The 17431-nt window shown below is 46.0% G+C and overlaps 1 protein-coding gene across 5 annotated transcripts; it reads right to left on the bottom strand.

The window, feature by feature from the left end:
• Positions 1-879: 879 nt before the first annotated feature.
• LOC122704689 (bcl-2-like protein 2) lies at positions 880-17431 on the bottom strand. 5 transcript variants are annotated; one of them, XM_043919573.1, is made up of 7 exons: positions 5361-7804; positions 4887-5001; positions 4113-4180; positions 3530-3636; positions 2976-3063; positions 2742-2893; positions 880-1807 (listed from the first exon to the last, which is right to left on the bottom strand). In XM_043919573.1, the coding sequence occupies exons 1-7, from the start codon at positions 5709-5711 to the stop codon at positions 1768-1770; spliced, it is 921 nt and encodes a 306-aa protein (XP_043775508.1). In that variant the 5' UTR covers positions 5712-7804; the 3' UTR covers positions 880-1767. The 5 variants fall into 5 exon arrangements, with proteins under 5 accessions (XP_043775508.1, XP_043775512.1, XP_043775509.1 ...); XM_043919577.1 differs by lacking the exon at positions 5361-7804 and adding an exon at positions 5151-5276; XM_043919574.1 differs by lacking the exons at positions 880-1807; positions 2742-2893; positions 2976-3063; ... (2 more) ...; positions 4887-5001; positions 5361-7804 and adding exons at positions 12502-15442; positions 16028-16467; positions 16938-17025; positions 17324-17431.

Below are 17431 nucleotides of genomic sequence, written 5' to 3'. Positions count from 1 at the left end.
CATACTCAGCTTACAAGACACTGTTCTAGTTCAGTCTAGACAGAGAAGACTCCCAAATACCTAACAAAGGATGTAACAGCAGGTAGTACAAATGATCAAATGCTCAATTACTGGATGGTCAATACTGACCCAAAATTTCAAGCCATTTGAGAGGCAGACGAAGGCTCCATGAACATGAAAAGCTGTTTCTTTAACCTAAGATTTATCAAAAAGAGCACCTACGTTGAAGTCAATCATGAACAAAACATCCTAGGAACAGAAATGAATGGTTCAATAAAACAGAGGTTTAGATATTTAGAAACCCTGTAAATAATGCAGCCTACAAAGGGTTGGGGGGTGTGACGCAATACCCAAGGACTTTTACTTAGAATACAAAAATGGAGAAATCAGGTTATTAATATGACCAAGCAGCTAAAGGATATTCAATGACTAGTTTTCCTAATGGAAACACCCAAAATAAGTTAGCTGAACATATTAAGTGGCCACAAATTGCTAGAGAAGATAACCTAAGCTTTGCAGTTTTCATTAAACATTACTTTTCATTTTTGAAGGCAGCTTGGGGTGCAGAAGCCAAGAAAGGCTACCCAGACCCCAATATAAGAATCTAATGCTGGTATGGGTAATTCATTTGTACATAAATCTTACTAGCCATTCTTTTATATTCCCAGGCTCAGTTAATTTACTTCTCAAATGCCAATCAAGACTGCATGATTTTCAGAAAACTCAAACACACAATGTTCCTGCTAATTGTAATTTTAACTCCTGCTCCTTAATTTAGGTCGCAATTTCCCCTCCACAACACCAGCATTTCCAGAAATGAGAATTAACAGCCATCTGGGATTTAAGAAAGGACAGGTAGATAAATAATCCATACACCCAAAAGGCCAAACATTTTTTATTTTCAAAAACAACTTTATTCATGACACATATTAAAAAAAAAACTCCCACCCCCTGGAAATGAGCTAAAAAAATAAACAAAATCCACCTCCCACCTCCCTGTTCCCACTTCCTCCCATTCCCTCCAAATAAAAGGGAAAAAAAAAAGGCAAAGAAAAACAAAACAAAAAAACTGAAAAACAAAAAACACCCCAAAACCCCCCAAAACAAGGTAGTGCATTTCCCCAGGGGGAAGGGGAATTTACACTGGAGCCGCTGGGAGCGGAACGGAGATCTTCCGGCTACAGAAACCTGCAAAGAAAGACACTCAAAACAGAAAAAGAAACACAAAAGGAAACAAAATAGATCACCAGGCAATCTGGAGGGGCAGGGAGCCAGAAAAGAGGGGTGGGGTGGGTGGTAGACCTGGCAGGACAGGAGCAGGCAGGAGGGGACTGTGAAAGTTAGGGAGAAGATGGAGGGAAGGTAACAAGCAGAACAGTTTGGTGTCCTTCCAGAGCCCTGGGTAAAAAAACCCCTCCTACCACCCATGCCCACCTACCCTTGAGCAGCCCCCAAGGGGGCAGAGGGGAACAGGGAAACAGGGGGAGCAGCTTGCGCGATTGAGACGTGTCCATGGCGAATCCCCAGAGTGAGTGAGCAGCCCCCTGCCCCACTCCCCGGGCCTCCCCCTACTCCCCAAAGCAGGTCCCCCCTCAGCAGTTAGTTATGGGATTCTCCCCCCTTCCACAGTATATCTTTTTTTTTAAAAATATTTTTTTTTTCCATCAAGGTCATCTTCTGTTTTTCTTTTTTTTTTTTTTTAATTCTTTTTTTTTTTTCCTTCTTTCCTCTTTTTTTCCTCTCTCTCCTCCTAATACACACTTTTTTTTAGTAAGGGGAATACCATGATGTCGCTCTAGCCCGGCCCCTGGAAGAAAGAAGGAGAGTTAGGTGTTAACATGATCACTAAAGAGTTCAGCACAAGCCCCTCCCCCGTGGGCCCTCGCCCCAGTTACTGTGAAGGGAAGAGGGGAAAGAAGTTGCCAAGTCCTAAAACTGATCCCCACAATCCCAGAAACAGTGACACACCTGGCAAGTGGGAGGGGAAATTAGCTGTTATTACTTCGCCAAACAGTGGCAATAAAAAAATACATCTGAGACACAGGGGCAAGAAAAAGGACTCCTTGTTTATACAGTTTTCAGTTCTCCACAGCTCTTAAATGCAAGGCTCTCACCAATAAATCTTCCCTAATTCCTCCAGGGAGCAGAGAGGCAAATCTTGTGAAAAGCCAAGATCTATACACCTAATCCCTCTATCTAAATGTACAAAGATGGAAGTACAGAAACAACATGGATGCCACACCAGGCCCAGCATGCACGTTAACCTTGCAAAAGCCTGGCTAGTTATTAGAATAGTAAATATCTTGATCCTCCCACATCGCGTTCCAGGAGGATCAACTAGCCTCTGGTTTTCTTCAACCCTTCCCTATCTCTGGGAAAAGAAGTAAATGTCCAAGTAGTACTTTCACTGCTCTGAGGCCCTGTTCTTCCCAGGCCTCCTGTGTAAACATTTTCACTGTCGTCAACTTTCATGGAAAAAAAAAAAGCTGGGAGAAGCAGCATCTCTCAGAACAGGGTGGAGAGATCCAGCCCTTATCACCAATTCCGGCTCCAGAAAAAAAGATGAGACTGGCCACCTGGCCTGGCCTGGCCTGGCCTGCAACTACCTTCCTCACCCTGCACAGGCAGGAGACCAAGTCCCTGGAACCAAGGGGGAGGGTAAAGGAGGGAAGTTCCTCAGGTGAGGAGAAAAGGAAGGGTTCACGGGAGGCGGGGGAGAGGAGCAGCCCATCTATCCTGACCTGTAGACGCGACCCCGGGGCCTGCTGTTAAAACCACTGTAGAATCGAGAGCGGGAACTGTTGTAGTTGGTGGTTCGGGCACGGTATCGGGCTCGTGGGAAACCTCGGTCTGTTGTGCTGATGCCTGGTCTGTTGGTTCGTTTAGGGATCACCTGAGAGTGACAAGCACAACAGAAAGCCTTAGAGTCAACCTGGGGAGTTTACTGAGAACCAGAATGATGGGGTGGGGCTTACCTTGATCTGTCTTCCTCTAAATAAGGATTCATCTAAGGCCAGGGAAGTCCTCACTGACTCTTTGTCTGAGAACTCTATATACGCAAACCTGAAAAGAGTAACTGCCACTTTATCTGAGGTTGAACACAGTAGCTCATAGGTAAAATCCAATTTGCAGGCATGCTTTGAGTACAATGTGTTCACATTTCTAACTACTTGTCCAAAACAATTCTTAATGGAAGATTTTAATCAAAATTTGCACCTACTCCTGGAAAATTATAAAATAGGATCAGAGGGCCCTGGATTTCCAGAGGGTGGAACAAGGTGAAGCCAAGCAGAAGCCGACCCTCCATTCTAGTTCATGATCCCACCCATACCCGGCCCTCATCTTGTTACCTCTTGGGCCTTTGAAAGCAATTTTAAGTATAATACCTGATACATAACATTAATGCCCTATCTTAAAAAAAGATGATGACTACTTACTTTAACATCCAGCTAACTTACTGCTCAATATAAAACATTATTTATTTATTTTTTAACTGTGATTAAAATGACCTCAACTTCCCCACACTTACCCTTTGGGATGGCCACTAAATTTGTCACAGAGTATAGTAACGCGGTTGACTGAACCACAGCCATGAAAGTGTGCTTCCAGCTCTTCTGCTGTTGCACCATAGTCCACCTGTTGGGGGTACATTTCACAGGCAATAGGCAGACTCTCATCTCAACAGATACCCTGCCAAGCCTTTGGGCTGAGCCATCTTTGCGACCCCATGGACTGTAGCACACCAGACTCCTCTGTCCCCGAGAATCTCCAGCCAAGAATACTGGAGTGGGTTGCCATTTCCTTCTCCAGGGGATCTTCCCAACCCAGGCATAGAACCCACATCTTCTGAGGCGGCACGAGGACTCTATCACTAGTGCAACCTGGGAAGCCCCCATATACACCAAAGCACATCAAATCTAGTTCTCTAAGGAACTCTTTTCCTTCCAACCCAAGAGCCTCTGCTAATCACCATTAACTTTCACTTCATTCTAACCTTCCCTCCACTCCTTAAATCCACCACCTATCCTGGAAAGAGTTTCCATCAAGACTCCTATTAAATAATCTCCCAAACTAAGAGTTCCCCCAACCCCAATCAAGGCCCTCGTACATACATTGCCAACATAGATGGAACGGGCATCAGCCTCCATCTTCTCCTCAATGGACATGATCACTGGGCCAGCTTTGAAGAAAAAATAATCAGAAAATAACCCTTGTTTTCTACTTCGCCAATATATGCACCACTACCACCACCATCACCACCGTTAGTAAAGGTAAAGATTTTGGTCTGTTCAATTCCCTGTTGTACCCATTACCTAGAAAAGTCTAGCACATAGTAGGTGCTTATTAAATATCTGACAAGTTATGGCACACATAAACACATTCTTAAAAATCAAAGAAAACAGTACATGAATCCCCTCCTGCTCCCAAATCAAGTCCCTATTATACCTTTGGTTGAAATTATTTGAAAAATGAACAAAATTATGTGGGCTGAGACTGGACAATTCGAGATTAGAGAAGCCCCCTGCAGCCTGGCATTTTCTCTTAGAACTTCTAACTAAAGGGTCTCCAACTGAACGAAGAACTATTAGACTTGAAGGTCGAACACCAGCTGGCAACCTCCACAAAGAGTAGAGGAGGACTAGGAACAAAGAGCAACACACTTGTAACAAGGACAAAGGGAGGCACAAGACTACCATCGCGAAAACACAGGCCTTGTCTCACAAAGGTCAGAGAAACGCACAATGGACTATGACCACGGCAACTGCCCAGTAATTGCTCAGACAAGCAGCTCCAAGGTTCCGAGTATCTAATTCCATATAAACCGTACTCTCATAACCCTTTCAATCCGAGGACCTGGGCTCCGCGTGCAACCGCCAGTTACTCACCATTGCCCGGAGGTGGACTCATATTCATCTGCTTCTCTACCTCGTTCTGCAGCTCCTTTAGCTTCTCAGCTTCTTCCTCCATCTCCCTAACTCGAGCTTTGATCGCTTCCAGCTCCTACAATGAGTGGGGAGGGTATGGAGAAGAGCTTAAGAGGAACCAACGCAGGGGCTCTGCCCTGCTCTCGATCCGCGCGCGGCCGCAGCCATACTCGGCCATTTCCTTCGCCCCACGCGAGGGTCGTGAAGAAAAGAAGAGCAAGCTACCTTCTCTAGGACACTAGGCACCCATGACGCCGGAGTCAACCCGGCTGGGCCCCTTCTGGCGGTCGAGGCTGCGTCCCCGGCCCGGCCCCAGCCACGTTATTCCCCGCCCACCCCCACCCCCACCCCCCTCCCGCCTCCCGCTCGCTCGAGCTCTGGGCCTCCCGTGACACGGCCGGTCGCCGGCCTCCTCGCTCGCCCTCTTTCCCTCACCGGGTCCTCAATGGCGCCGTCCCCCGGGTCACCCTCGACCAGTCCCGGCTCCTCCTCCTCCTCCTGGTTGCCGGGGGCTCCCGAGCCAGGCCCAGGGCCCGGAGCTCCCGGGGGGGCGCGGGGCCGGGGCGGCTCCTCTTCGGGCTCGGGCTCCGGCTCGGGCTCCAGCAGCAGCTCCTCAGGCTCCAGTTCCTCAGACTCCAAGCCGTTCCCGTAGTCCCCTGCGCCCCCCGGGGCCCCCTCCCCGGCCTCCCCACCGGCCCCGGGCACAAGATGGCGCCGCCGCCCCGGCCCGGAGCCCCGACCGCCCGCAGCCCCCGCTGCTGCTGCCGCCGCCGCCGCCGCCGCCATCGCCGCTCAGACTGGGGCCCGCCGCCCAGCGATTGGAGAGCTGCGCCGGCTTCGCCGAGGATTCATTAGTCAAGCAGCCTGCCCGTCACCACGAGCTAGGGCTCCATTGGGGAATATTACTTGGCAATCAAATAAGACCCCACCCTCTAAGGCGGGGAATTGCGCCAAATTCTCAAATCCCGGTAGGGGAAATCGGTCTGTCAATCAACACACGTCCCACCTCCTCTCAAGTCCTTAGGTAACAATAACGCCAAGCTGTGACGACGTTACTGCTTCTCCCCCGCCTAAGGGCGGGACTGCGAAGTATAGCGCTCGGTGATTGGTCGCTGGCAAGGCGACGGGAAAGGAAGTCTTCCGACCGCCTAGCCGAAGTGGCCCAAGCCTCAGATGCTAATTGGCTCGCAAGATTCGGAAGAGTTGACACCCATTTCGCGACAGGTGAACCTTGTCCCCGAACGGACTGCCGGGTCCCATCGAGGGAAAACCCGAGGTCACATGACTAGTTTTTAGGAGGCCGCCATCTTGATGCTGCTGGTTGCCAACTAGTGAGCTCTTGGAAGGTAGAGGCCGGAAACTGCGGCGGTTTCTGGAAACCGGTCTTCTATCAGGAATGCACCAGTAGATGGGATGTTGCAGCAGAGGGTTCTGAACGGCGCTGTCCAGAAAGGAGTTTACCTTTCCTACCTAGGTTATTGGCACCACTATTTATCCACCATCCGTCAGGTCTCCCCAAACCAGAAAGCAGGGAGTAATCCTCACTTCAGTACTAGTCAGGAGTCCTCTATGTGCTGTCTTTCTGCACAGGCATACTTTGCAAGCATTCTGTTCATGCCCCAGTTTCAGCCTGTTCTCTTGCTTGACTTATTTACAGCCCCTTAATGGATCAGCTTCCAATGGGTCACGACCCCAGTTCACACCAGATAAAATCTCAAAACTCCTTAGCTAGACCTTAGAGAACTCCAGACGAGGCTGGAGTGAATGCTATTTCCACGCTTCTCATTCCAGTGGGTGTGTCTGTACCAGGTCTGTGCCTCTGCATATGCATTCCCTCTTCAACCAGACCACAGCAAACCCCATCATCACCTCCCCTGCGAAGCCTTTCACTAGCCTCCCCTCCTCTCCCATGAAAAGCGGGCCTACCTCCTCTGAACAGTTAATCATTTTGTGCAGCCTTTCCTAACTAGTGCTTGTGAGAGCTTGGGGATGAAAGGCTGGTCTCTAATTACATTTGCATCTCCACCTTAGGGCAATATGCCTAGCACACAGTAAGTGTCCAGATGTTTGTTGACCAGAAGATACATTGCCTGGGGATCTGGGTGTCACCCTTCATTTACAAGGCTTTCTGAGACTCCAGACCCTGCTTCAGACCCCAGAGGAATTCCACCACACCATTGCACTCTGAGATACCAGTGAAATTTAGTCCTGCAAGACAGGGTTGCCATAGTTTAGTGGTGCTCCTACACATTTATTAAAAAGGAAAGAATGACGGTGCTAAGTTTGCAAGAGGGATAGTTACAGCCAGACCAAGCTACAGTTTGAGCGCCAGATTCACCTGAGCTTAACCAAATAGTTATTGAAACAACCTGGAGACATGTGCATAGCTCGGTAGGGGGTTTTGGATAAGAGGAGATTCCTATTAGCAAACCAAAAAGTCAGAGCTTCACAGTATACCCCACTCTTCCCCTCCACCCTCAATTTTTTTTTCCCCACACAGATCCTTACCTCAGGAACAGGAGAACTTGGAGCAGAGTCACAGTTGCTTAAAATTTCACCGAAAAATACTTCATGAACCATCGCAGCTTCAGTGGTCTGGGAGAACTAAGTTTAGCACCAAAGACAAGCTCTAAAAAACCGAGTTGGCTGGAAGAAAAATCTTTTCTACTGATTTTAACCAAGTCAAGACTTGGATGTTCACTGGCACCTAGTTTAAGAAAGCCAATTAAGGGAAATGGGATTTTTAAAATAATGCCTTTAAATCCAATTTTGTTAAGCACTTGATTTTGTAACAGGCACCATCCTAGACTCCTTGTTATGTTATCTTATTGGATTCTTAAAACAACATTATGAAGTAAGGAATCACAAAACCACAAACTTTTTTAGGGATGAGAAAAGAATGAAGTAATTTGTCCAAGTCATGGAACTAATTAGAAGTGAGCAGGGAATTCAAAACCAGATTTAAAAGCTCAGATCAAAATTACTATAAGGTCCGTTTTAATATACAAAGAGAACATTATGTACGATGCTGAAGTTGGAAAAAGACTAAATTCCAACAATAGACAAATGTTTAGGCAACCTATAATTACATCACAAGATTATGCACTGGTTTTTTAAAAAAAAGGTTTACACTGATAATTTGCAAAAATTTTTGTTAGGCCAAAAAAGTAGAATGTAAAATTGTATATAAAATGTGATTAAAGTTATGTATACCTGGTTTAAAAAAAAAACAACTTGGGCGTTGGGGGGAAAACGAATAAGAACCAAGACAATCTTTTCTATGGCAATATGCAACATATTTTTTAAATATTGAAAATTTTAACCCAGTAATTGTTTCTTCTAATCTGTTCTAAAGAAATAATCTAAAACCTAGATTAAAATTTGAGAATAATGATGTTCATCAAAGTGAAAAAAAATGTAAACAACAATGTCCAAGTGGGCATTTTTCAGGGAAATTATTATACAAGCATATATTGTAATTTTATATAGTCATTATGTCTTCAAAACATGTGTAATGACAAGGAAAAATGCTCGCATTATAATGGTAAGCAGAACGGCAGTATACAAAATTATGTATACAGTATGATCATAATATATAAGCAGACAACAGAAAAGAAATATACCAAAATGTTAACAGTGATCCTCTCTGGATAGTAGGATTATGATTAATCTTCTTTATAATTTCCCATGTTCTATGTTTTTTCCACAATATCAATTATTATTTTTATTTAAAATTTTAAAACATCCACCTTTCCAACTTACTCAATAAACATGATTACTTTTACAAACACATTTTTAAAAGATATTTGAATGGTGATTTGTAAGATACTTTCCTATTAGACTGTAAACTGTAAACGGCAGGGGCACTTTCTTAATTATCTTTGCATTGCCATTGACTATCACTGCTCAATAGGTGCTAACTGAATGGATGATCTTCTGTAATAATCTTTTTAATTTATATTTAATTGGAGGATAATTGCTTTACATGTAATAATCTTATATCCTGTGTTTGTTGATGCATAGAGAACATCAAAGAGATGTTTTCCTCTGTGAATGAATTTTTTAAAAAATTGGTATGTAATGATACAAGGTTCACCCATTATAAGTATACTTTTCCTTCAGTGGAAGTGAAAGTGTTAGTTGCTCAATCCTGTCCTGTCCATGCGGCCCCATGGTCTGTCCATGGAATTCTCCTGGCAAGAATATTGGAGTGGGTTGCCATTCCCTTCTCCAGGGGATCTTCCTGATCCAGGGATCAAACTGGGGTCTCCTGCATTGCAGGCAGATTCTTTACCTTCTGAGCTACTAGAGAAGCCCCCTTTCCTTCAGTAATAACCTATAAATAGAAGGCCATGGAGTTTCAGAAAAACTGTAACACAGTGATGTTGTGCCCTAGAAAGAGGAAAAATGCCTTAAGGAAAGTAAGTGGTCAGTCTAGTTGAGAAAAGGAGAATTAAATCCGTAAAAATGGATGAGGGCATGTCCAGTTCTGTCCAGAAGGGAAAAGTTTTCTCACTAAATATATAAATACTTGGGTTCCTAATATAGTTTCATCCTTATTTTTAACTCCTGCTTTGAAAATTTTTCCTTGACTGCTGCAATAATTCCCTCTAATCTATAAGTACATTGTTTAATATGGTAGCCACCAGTCACACATGGTTACTCTGAGCACTTAAAATGTGAAATGGTCTGAATTGAGATGTACTGCAACTGTCAGATATACACTGAATTTCAAAGACTCAGGATGAAAAAGTGACTAAAATGACTTAAAAATTGTACAACATTAATTACAGATTGAAATTATAGTAGTCTTTATATACTGAGTGTAAAAAATACTATTAAAATTAGTTTTACCTGTTTCTTTTAGCTTTTCTTAATGAGGCTACTAAAATATGTAAAATACCTATGTGGCTTGCATTCTATTTCTATTGGACAGTGTTGACACAGAACCTTGGAACCTTGATCATTTACTTACCTCTGTTATGAGTCCATTCCAATTATTTTCTAATGCAGAGTCTGCCCTGGCCTACCTTAACTCCCTAGGTCCAACCTTGAGGGGAAGTGGAGTTGCCATTAGTGAGAAGGAGCCTCTGTTGGGCTGCTTAATCTCCATTCTGCTTGGTTAACTTTTAGAAGACTTTGTGCCCTTAAAACCTTGTTTAATATGCTGTACCTTATAAAATGTGTTCCTTATCAAAACTTCCAAAAATACTGATAGCAAAAAAATTAAAATTACCCATAAAATCCACCATCCAGAGATAATCACTAATGATATTTTGGCATATGCCCTTTCTCAAACTTTCAATACACACATACATATAGAGGTATATGTATGTATGTGTGTGTATACATATTTTTTTAGCAAAATGGGATCATACTGTATATATTGTTTTCTACTCTATTTTCTTTTTTACAATAAGATACAGAAGCATTCTTCCATATCAATAAAAATATTTTTCCAATTTCATTTTTCATGACTTTATTCAGAAGTTACATTAGAAATGAGGACTTTTCTGATCATTCTATTTATCATTGAAATTTATACATACACCTTCCCAATCCTACCCTAATGAGATATTTTATTTTTCTCCATAGCATTTGCCCCTAACATGAAATGTTATGTTAATTAATGCTGTGAAATTTATTTATGTAGGTAGGTAGGTAGTTATTTAGCTTTGTTTGTTTCCATTACTCGAATACAAGTAACATAAAGGCAGAAATTTGTGTCTATTTGTTCACTTCTCTAGCTCAGTGCCTAAAACTGTCCTCAGCACACAGAGGATGCTTGAGTGTTTGCTGAGTGAATGATTGAATTAATAAAAAACTATATCATTACATTATATTATCTTTTTTGGTTGATTTTTTAAAATATTTATATCTCACCTGTATCCACATTTAAGACAGCTTTTAAAGTTTTCAAAGGATCTGCTCTCAACTAAAAACAGAATATCTATAATCCATCCATTTGCTAGAAAGTACAATTAAATGTTGGCCAATTTTCATCAGAAGTGTCATTTGGAGAAATAACATTCACAGAGAACTGTGTGAAGAATAAACAATCCATCTGTCCATTTAGATAGTCTGAAATTTAGCCCTATTTTAAACTATGGCATCAGAGAGCATATTTGGGCTAAATTGTGATGCTTCTGATAAAACAAGCTTAGGACCTCCTGAATCCTCCTTTGGTGTTTCTGCAAGAAACGGTAGTGTAAAACTCAACCTCGTATTGCTATCAGGTGCTATATAGATGGTGATGTTCACTAATGGTACCCAGTGTCTTCTCTGAAGAGCCACAAAACTTTTTGCTACCTTGAGGAACTGAAAAGTTTTATAAATCCTAAAAGGGATGTGAATCTCATTGTTCACCAATTTTCCTTAGCTGCCAAGAAGCTCAGAGTTGAATTCATAGCCTACCTTTAGTATTTGGCAATACTGCTTAGAGAATGCTTTTCTGTGTTAATTGTCCTTTTGCTGTCATTTTATTGTACTATATCAATTTTCCCTTTACCCTTACTTTAAAAATCTACATTTTCCTATTGTTTTTTCTTTTGTATTATAGTAAGATATTACAAATGCTTTTTGGAATTAGGCAAATTATAAACCAATCAAACCACAGTAGGAATAAATCCACTAGCTAATATAGCCTGGTGATAGGAACTGTTAAGACCATCTAATTCCCTTTTCCCAAAAGCCATGCTCACTAAGCCACTCTCTGATTTTAATGGCTTGTCCTATAGATTTTTCTATATAGAGAGAATAGAAATGCAACAGTACATTCCTCTAAGCAGTGTATTTCTCACTGCACTTTAACACATAAACCAAATACCATGTTATTGTATTGGATTATAGAAAGACTAGAAACTCCCACTTGTAATTTCAAATTAAGATACTATTCTTGTCAGACATGACTTTGATATGGTCCTAGACTAGAAGTACAGAGGGATGGGCTAAACAATTCTATAGATCCCATCCAGTTTAGCGGTTCACATTAAAATGGCTGAAACCAAATATCTCAGGGGACCAGCAAAGTAAACAAGGGCTCCATTTTTGCCAGACTTAAGTCTGAAGTAGATAGCAGGATATTGAGAAACGTTCATCATCACACACTTCTGATCAGAGGCTAAACCACAACTGGGGACTTGATTCCATCATAAAGATTTTTGATAGGTTTTCTTTGTTTCGTTTTGGGTTTTGTTGTGGCTATCCCAAAGCACCATATACACGCACCCTCTCAAAGGCTTGGGTTGGCACAGATGCAGTTCTTGGCTTTGGCATTTGGCTGAGATAGGGGGGTGGAGGAACAACTGATTTTTTTTTTGGCCCGGCTTTCAGGATCTGAGTTTCCTGTCCTGGGATCGAATTCAGGCACTTAGGCAGTGAAAGTGTGGAGTACTAACCACTGGACTGCCAGGGAATTTCTTCTTCTTCTTTTTTTTTTTTAAATTTTTTATCTCAATATTTTCCCAAAGCCCTATTAATCTAATTCTTGGCCTTAACAAGGTCATGATGAAATGATTAGATCAAGAAATGTCCTGACCGCAGGCTATACAGTATAGAAGTCACAAACCCTGCTCAGTCCTTCTCATTAAACTTCTGGGCTTTATTTATTTATTTTTTTAATACGACCATTACATATTACACAAAAATAAAAGTCAAATGAACTTGGTATTTATAAATTATTAAATAAAAATACAGGAATATATATTTATATTTATAGAGCTTTTCTTCTCTTCTAAACTAACCAAATCTGTTCTCCCGCCGCTTTATGATTTTAAAAAAGTAAAATAGTGTATGCCCCAGGATAAGTGGGGAGTGGGGTTAATAAGTGCAGGACCTAGTTGCCCTACTTCTGCTCCTTCCTTGGCCTAAGCAAAGTCCATATTTGTCCCTTTGGGCTCTGGAGAGCAAGAAACACCCTCTCCACCTATTTATTCTCTGAAAAATGGCAATAAGATTTATTTCCCTCATTTTTTAAAAAATGAAATGGATTTAAAAATTGGGAGCCATACTCAGCCATCTTGGCCAAGAGCTAATCCCAAGGAACTATATGGCTCTAAAAGAGAGTCTCTAGTTTTCCCTGACAGAAGTCTCTGGGGTTTCCATTCCCTCTCAGGCTAAGAAGGGCAGGACATGTCAAAACTGCCCTCCGTGGTCCCATCCAAGCTATACCTCTGGAAATCAGCCCACGCCCTTTTCCCTTTCAGAAAACAGCACTCCTTCCACCCAGGTGTGAAGGCCTCCGAGCAGGGCTTTTTGGTGACTGACCATGGTCCCTGCCTCCCCTGTCTGCTACACGTTCCAGGAAAACTACGAGGGCTGGACATTCTGTGGTAGAGGGGCGAGGGAAGAGTCTGCCCCAAACCTGGGGGAGCACAGGCTCCCATTTGGAGCCGATGGTCTAGTCAGTGGTTTTCCAACTTTCTTTTTTCAGCAGCAAACCCCTTAATGCAAAAAAAATCTTACCCTGAACCCCGATATGTAAGACAGCTACAGGGGAGCTGTTCTGTTTGAGGGCAAGTCGCCTAGCCTGCTCAGCACCCCTGCTTCGTCTCCCCCAAGGACTCCTGAGGCAACCCCTAGGAAACTTCAGGATCCTGCCAAGCAGGTGGAAAACCAATGGCCTAGTTTGTCCTGAGCAAGTCAGAGACCCCCCCCACATACCCCAAAACTGCCTGCCACAGACCAGCTCTGAGTGCCTGGTACCAGCATACTCACAACAGACCAAGTGGCCCATGCAGTCCACCACCTCCCCTATAAATATCATTAAAAAGTGCAGCCCTCCTCAAAAGCAAAAGTCTGAGCTAAACACCTGAGGCCAATTTTGGTCCCACGTTCTGGTGAGTACAACTATGTCGCCACATTCTAGGACCAGTGAAAGTCTCCAAGAGTCAACCATGGTCTAGCTAAGCAGGTCAGTGCTCAGGATCAAGGGCAGGGTTCTAGAGCACTGTGTCAGAAGAAGTCAGCATTGGAAAGCAGCAATTTTAGCACCTTGGAAAGTGCAGCAGTGAGGTCTGGCTCAGGACATGCATCTGGAGTGAAATCAATCATGTCTTTCTCAAAAGAAAAAGCTGTCATCTGAATCTGTTCTAGAGGACTGTGCGTTCTAAAGTTAACATCCTCAGACTCTGAGGTACGGACAAGTAACACCCATGCAAACAGTGTGGCTTCCAAGAAAATATCAATGCTTCTAGGTCATGGGAGGTACTCTGGAACCCAGACACCTGGCCTTTAATGAAGCAGCACCAATGCCCACCACATGGACCAGGCCAGCCACAGAGTTTACATGTCACCCTCACACGGGGTTCAGAGCTGGAATGTTCCTCTCAAGGCATCCACAGTCTTTCAGAGACACAGTGCAGGACCAGACTGTATTCCAGGTCTGCATTTACCTCCACATACTCAAAAGGAAAATTAGTAAGAGCCCCAATTTAGAGTTTAAGTTTGGATACAGAAGGTCCCAGAGATAGGGAACCCTTTAGGCACCAAGGCGCCCCAGTGGGAGAGGAGGGCAGGGGCAGCTCCAGCTCCCAAAGCCCCCACCCACCGCAGGCTCCACAGCCCTGCCTTTCTGTCAGAGCCCAGGAGGCAGCAGCAAGTGTATGATGCATAAGGAAGGGGGATGATGAAGGAACAAGGCCAGCTATAGAACTGCTCTTCTCTCCAAAGCCCTGCTGACAACTTTCTGCAAAAAAGTGGCCAGAGCCCTCAGCCTGGATACAGTGTTTCTCCCTCAGCCTTGAGGCAGCAAGACAAGGGGGAGAGGGAGGGGAAGGTTGGGAGGAGGGACAGAGAGGTGCCCTTGTTCTCACCACTGCAAGAGGGAGTGAATGTTTTCTCTCCAAGGAATCTCACCCCCACCAGATTAGACAAGCAGCCCAGCATGCACACGAGCACTCGTGCACATGCACACTCGTGTCTCAGCAGCCCTCAGTCACAGCACCTCTTCCTAGCCCCTGAGAACCCCGAGCTCCCGTTCCAAAGGGATGTGCCTTCTGTATTTGCCCCAAATCCCACTCATTGAATGGAGATGCCAACCCCCTCTGCAAGTCCACCTCCCTCAGGACAGCAAATCAAGCTCCAGGCAGAGTTTCCTGTGCCTATACCTACAGGCATGATCCTTCCCACCTCCCCCCAACCCTGGAATGACTCCATCTCCTGACTTTCCAAATACATTCCACAATGTCTCCAGCTCACTCTTTCAATTGCCTGCTTGGCACACTCAGCTCCCTCACACGCCACCTTTCCCCTTCCAATTCCCGTTCCATGCCCATTCTTTCCCCCACTTCTTCCAAGGGCATTCCTCCACTCTGCTCCTGCTCTCCTGCCCCCCAGCCACACCTCACCCCACCTGGCCCTGGACTTTCTCACTTGCTAGCGAAAAAGGCCCCTACGGTTACCAGGGCCCCCAGTGCCACGGCCCCCGTCAGCACTGTCCTCACTGAGGCCCAGTTCCCCTCCCGCAGACGCCGCGCCTCCTCCAGGGCCCCGTCCCCGTATAGAGCTGTGAACTCCGCCTGTGGGAGAGAAGGGAAGTAGGAGAGAAAGAAGGAGAAAGGGCCATCAGGAGAGGGAAGAGTGGAGAAAAGAGGAGAGGAAGAGCTCCAGTTCCATCCACTGCAAGCACTACCCCACCCCCAGCCCCTAGGATCCCCCCTGAGCACCTGGCTCATTTGCCCTTCTCTACCTCAGGTGAATCCCATCTGAAATTTCCCTGGCCAAAAATTCTGCTCAGAACTGGCATCCTTTGTCAAGGCTTGTCTGGCCACCAGCCATCCCTGATCCCTGACCAGGTACTCAGGTGTAAAAAATCTGTGATGGTTGGATGCCGTTTCTGTGCAGGCCCTGCCTGGCTACCGTGTGTTCTATCCTCTGCTTTGGGCCATGAGCCCCCGGAATGATGACTGCATGGCAGCCCTGGAGTGCAGAGTTCAGAGATGCCCATAGTGAGGGCACCTGATTCCACCCAAACAGGCAGACTCGGCCCCCACGCCTCACTCCCAGCACGGCCGCCCCCCAGGTCCAGCCAGAGCCCCCCGTCTTCCCCCTGGAGACCCCCTTTTCGGAGGGATATGCAGAGCAGCAATCAAGAAGCTCCTTACCCAGCCCCCGCTGCTGTGGATCCAGTCAGCCAGCCGCGTCTCCAGGTAGGCCACCATCCACTCCTGCACTTGTCCCACAAGTGGCTCCATCTCCTTGTTGACACTCTCAGCACACAGTGCGGCTCCAAAGACAAAGAAGGCCACAAGGCGGCCCCAGTTGGGGCCCCCTTGGAAGAGTTCATCAGAGACCTGGGTGAAGCGTTGCTGGGCCGAGCCTGGGGTCACATGCAGCTGAGCTGCCAGATCGGAGAAGGTGCGCCGGAAGCGGGTCTCGAACTCATCTCCAGCTGCCCGCATGGCTTGGTGTAGCGGGTCAGCTGCTGGGCCCTCCCCGGGGCCAGCTCCACAAACATACCCCTTCTGCCTCAGCTTATAGCCCACAAAGTCTGCCACTAGAGCCCGTGTGTCTGGGGCCGAGGCTGGGGTCGCCATCCGGGCGGCTGTTGGAGTCAAACATAAAAGACTGGCATAAATATATGGTCAGAGGCCCGGAAGGAGGTATTTCAGGTTTGGCCAGCCCATGAGACAGGCAGGGAGGTGAGGGGAAATCTCAGAGACCTCTGGGCCGAGAGGGGTGAAAGCAAAAAAATTAGGCCATGGCGAGGGGCACCACGGCTAGAGGGGCTGGCCCCTAAATTCGTAATATGCCAAATTCAATATAACACAAGTAAATTTCATCTAAAATACTTTAGATTCTTTCCATAACAAGACAACAACAGCTCTATGACACCCCTACAACCCCTCCCCCTCCAGTACACACCTTTTTGGCTAGAGGAAGGGGCTTGGGGCCTCCTCAGGGGCAAGATGCGAAGATGCTGGCAGAGGCACAAGATGGGGGAGGAGACAGGGGCCGAAGGGAAAGCGGGGAAGCAAAGGATTGCCTGGGACAGAGAAGGAAGGGGACACTCACCCAGCCTGGATGGCAGCTCTTAGGACCCAGCACTGGTGGCAAGGAGCCCCCAGCTGGGGCCTTTCATCCTCCTGCCCAGCCTGGAGCCCTGGGAAGGGGAGGGGAGATCAGAGCTAGGTGGGGAAGACTAGGAATCAGGGTCTGGGCTGAGAAGGGCTGGGGTTGCAGCTCCCGGGATCAGGCCCCTGCCCCCAACGCTCTACCAGCTGTGTGGCCGAATCCATGTTTAATGACTGTCCTCCCGGGAAACCCAGGGCCAAGGGCTTCCTGCCGACACCATCTCTGCTCCCGGCTCCCCTCAGTGCAGCCCAGAGGCCCAGCTCCTCCCTCACCCCCACCCTCAGCCGGGCTCCAACCCCGCCTGCCTGCCAGGTTAGGGATCTCACGGGTCAGGCCGCTGCCGGGATCCGGCCGTTTCCTGGTGCAGGAGCTGGGAGGGAGGGAGAGAGGGAGGAAGGGAGGGAAGGAAGGAGGGAGGAGAAAGGGGGGGCGGG

This window comes from Cervus elaphus, chromosome 12, assembly GCF_910594005.1.
Source record: "Cervus elaphus chromosome 12, mCerEla1.1, whole genome shotgun sequence".
NCBI lineage: Eukaryota > Metazoa > Chordata > Mammalia > Artiodactyla > Cervidae > Cervus > Cervus elaphus.
The sequence above is the reverse complement of the archived record's forward strand: the minus strand, read 5'-3'. Positions and strand labels throughout refer to the sequence as shown.

Bases quoted from the DNA above. Each gene is read 5' to 3' on its own strand.
- LOC122704689 (XM_043919573.1), bottom strand. From the start codon at position 5,711: ATGGCGGCGGCGGCGGCGGCGGCAGCAGCAGCGGGGGCTGCGGGCGGT. The intron at 2,894-2,975 runs GTAAGCCCCACC...TGTCACTCTCAG, and splicing joins TTAGAGGAAGACAGATCAAG to GTGATCCCTAAACGAACCAA. The intron at 1,808-2,741 runs GTCAGGATAGAT...TCTTTCTTCCAG, and splicing joins CCCCGGGGTCGCGTCTACAG to GGGCCGGGCTAGAGCGACAT.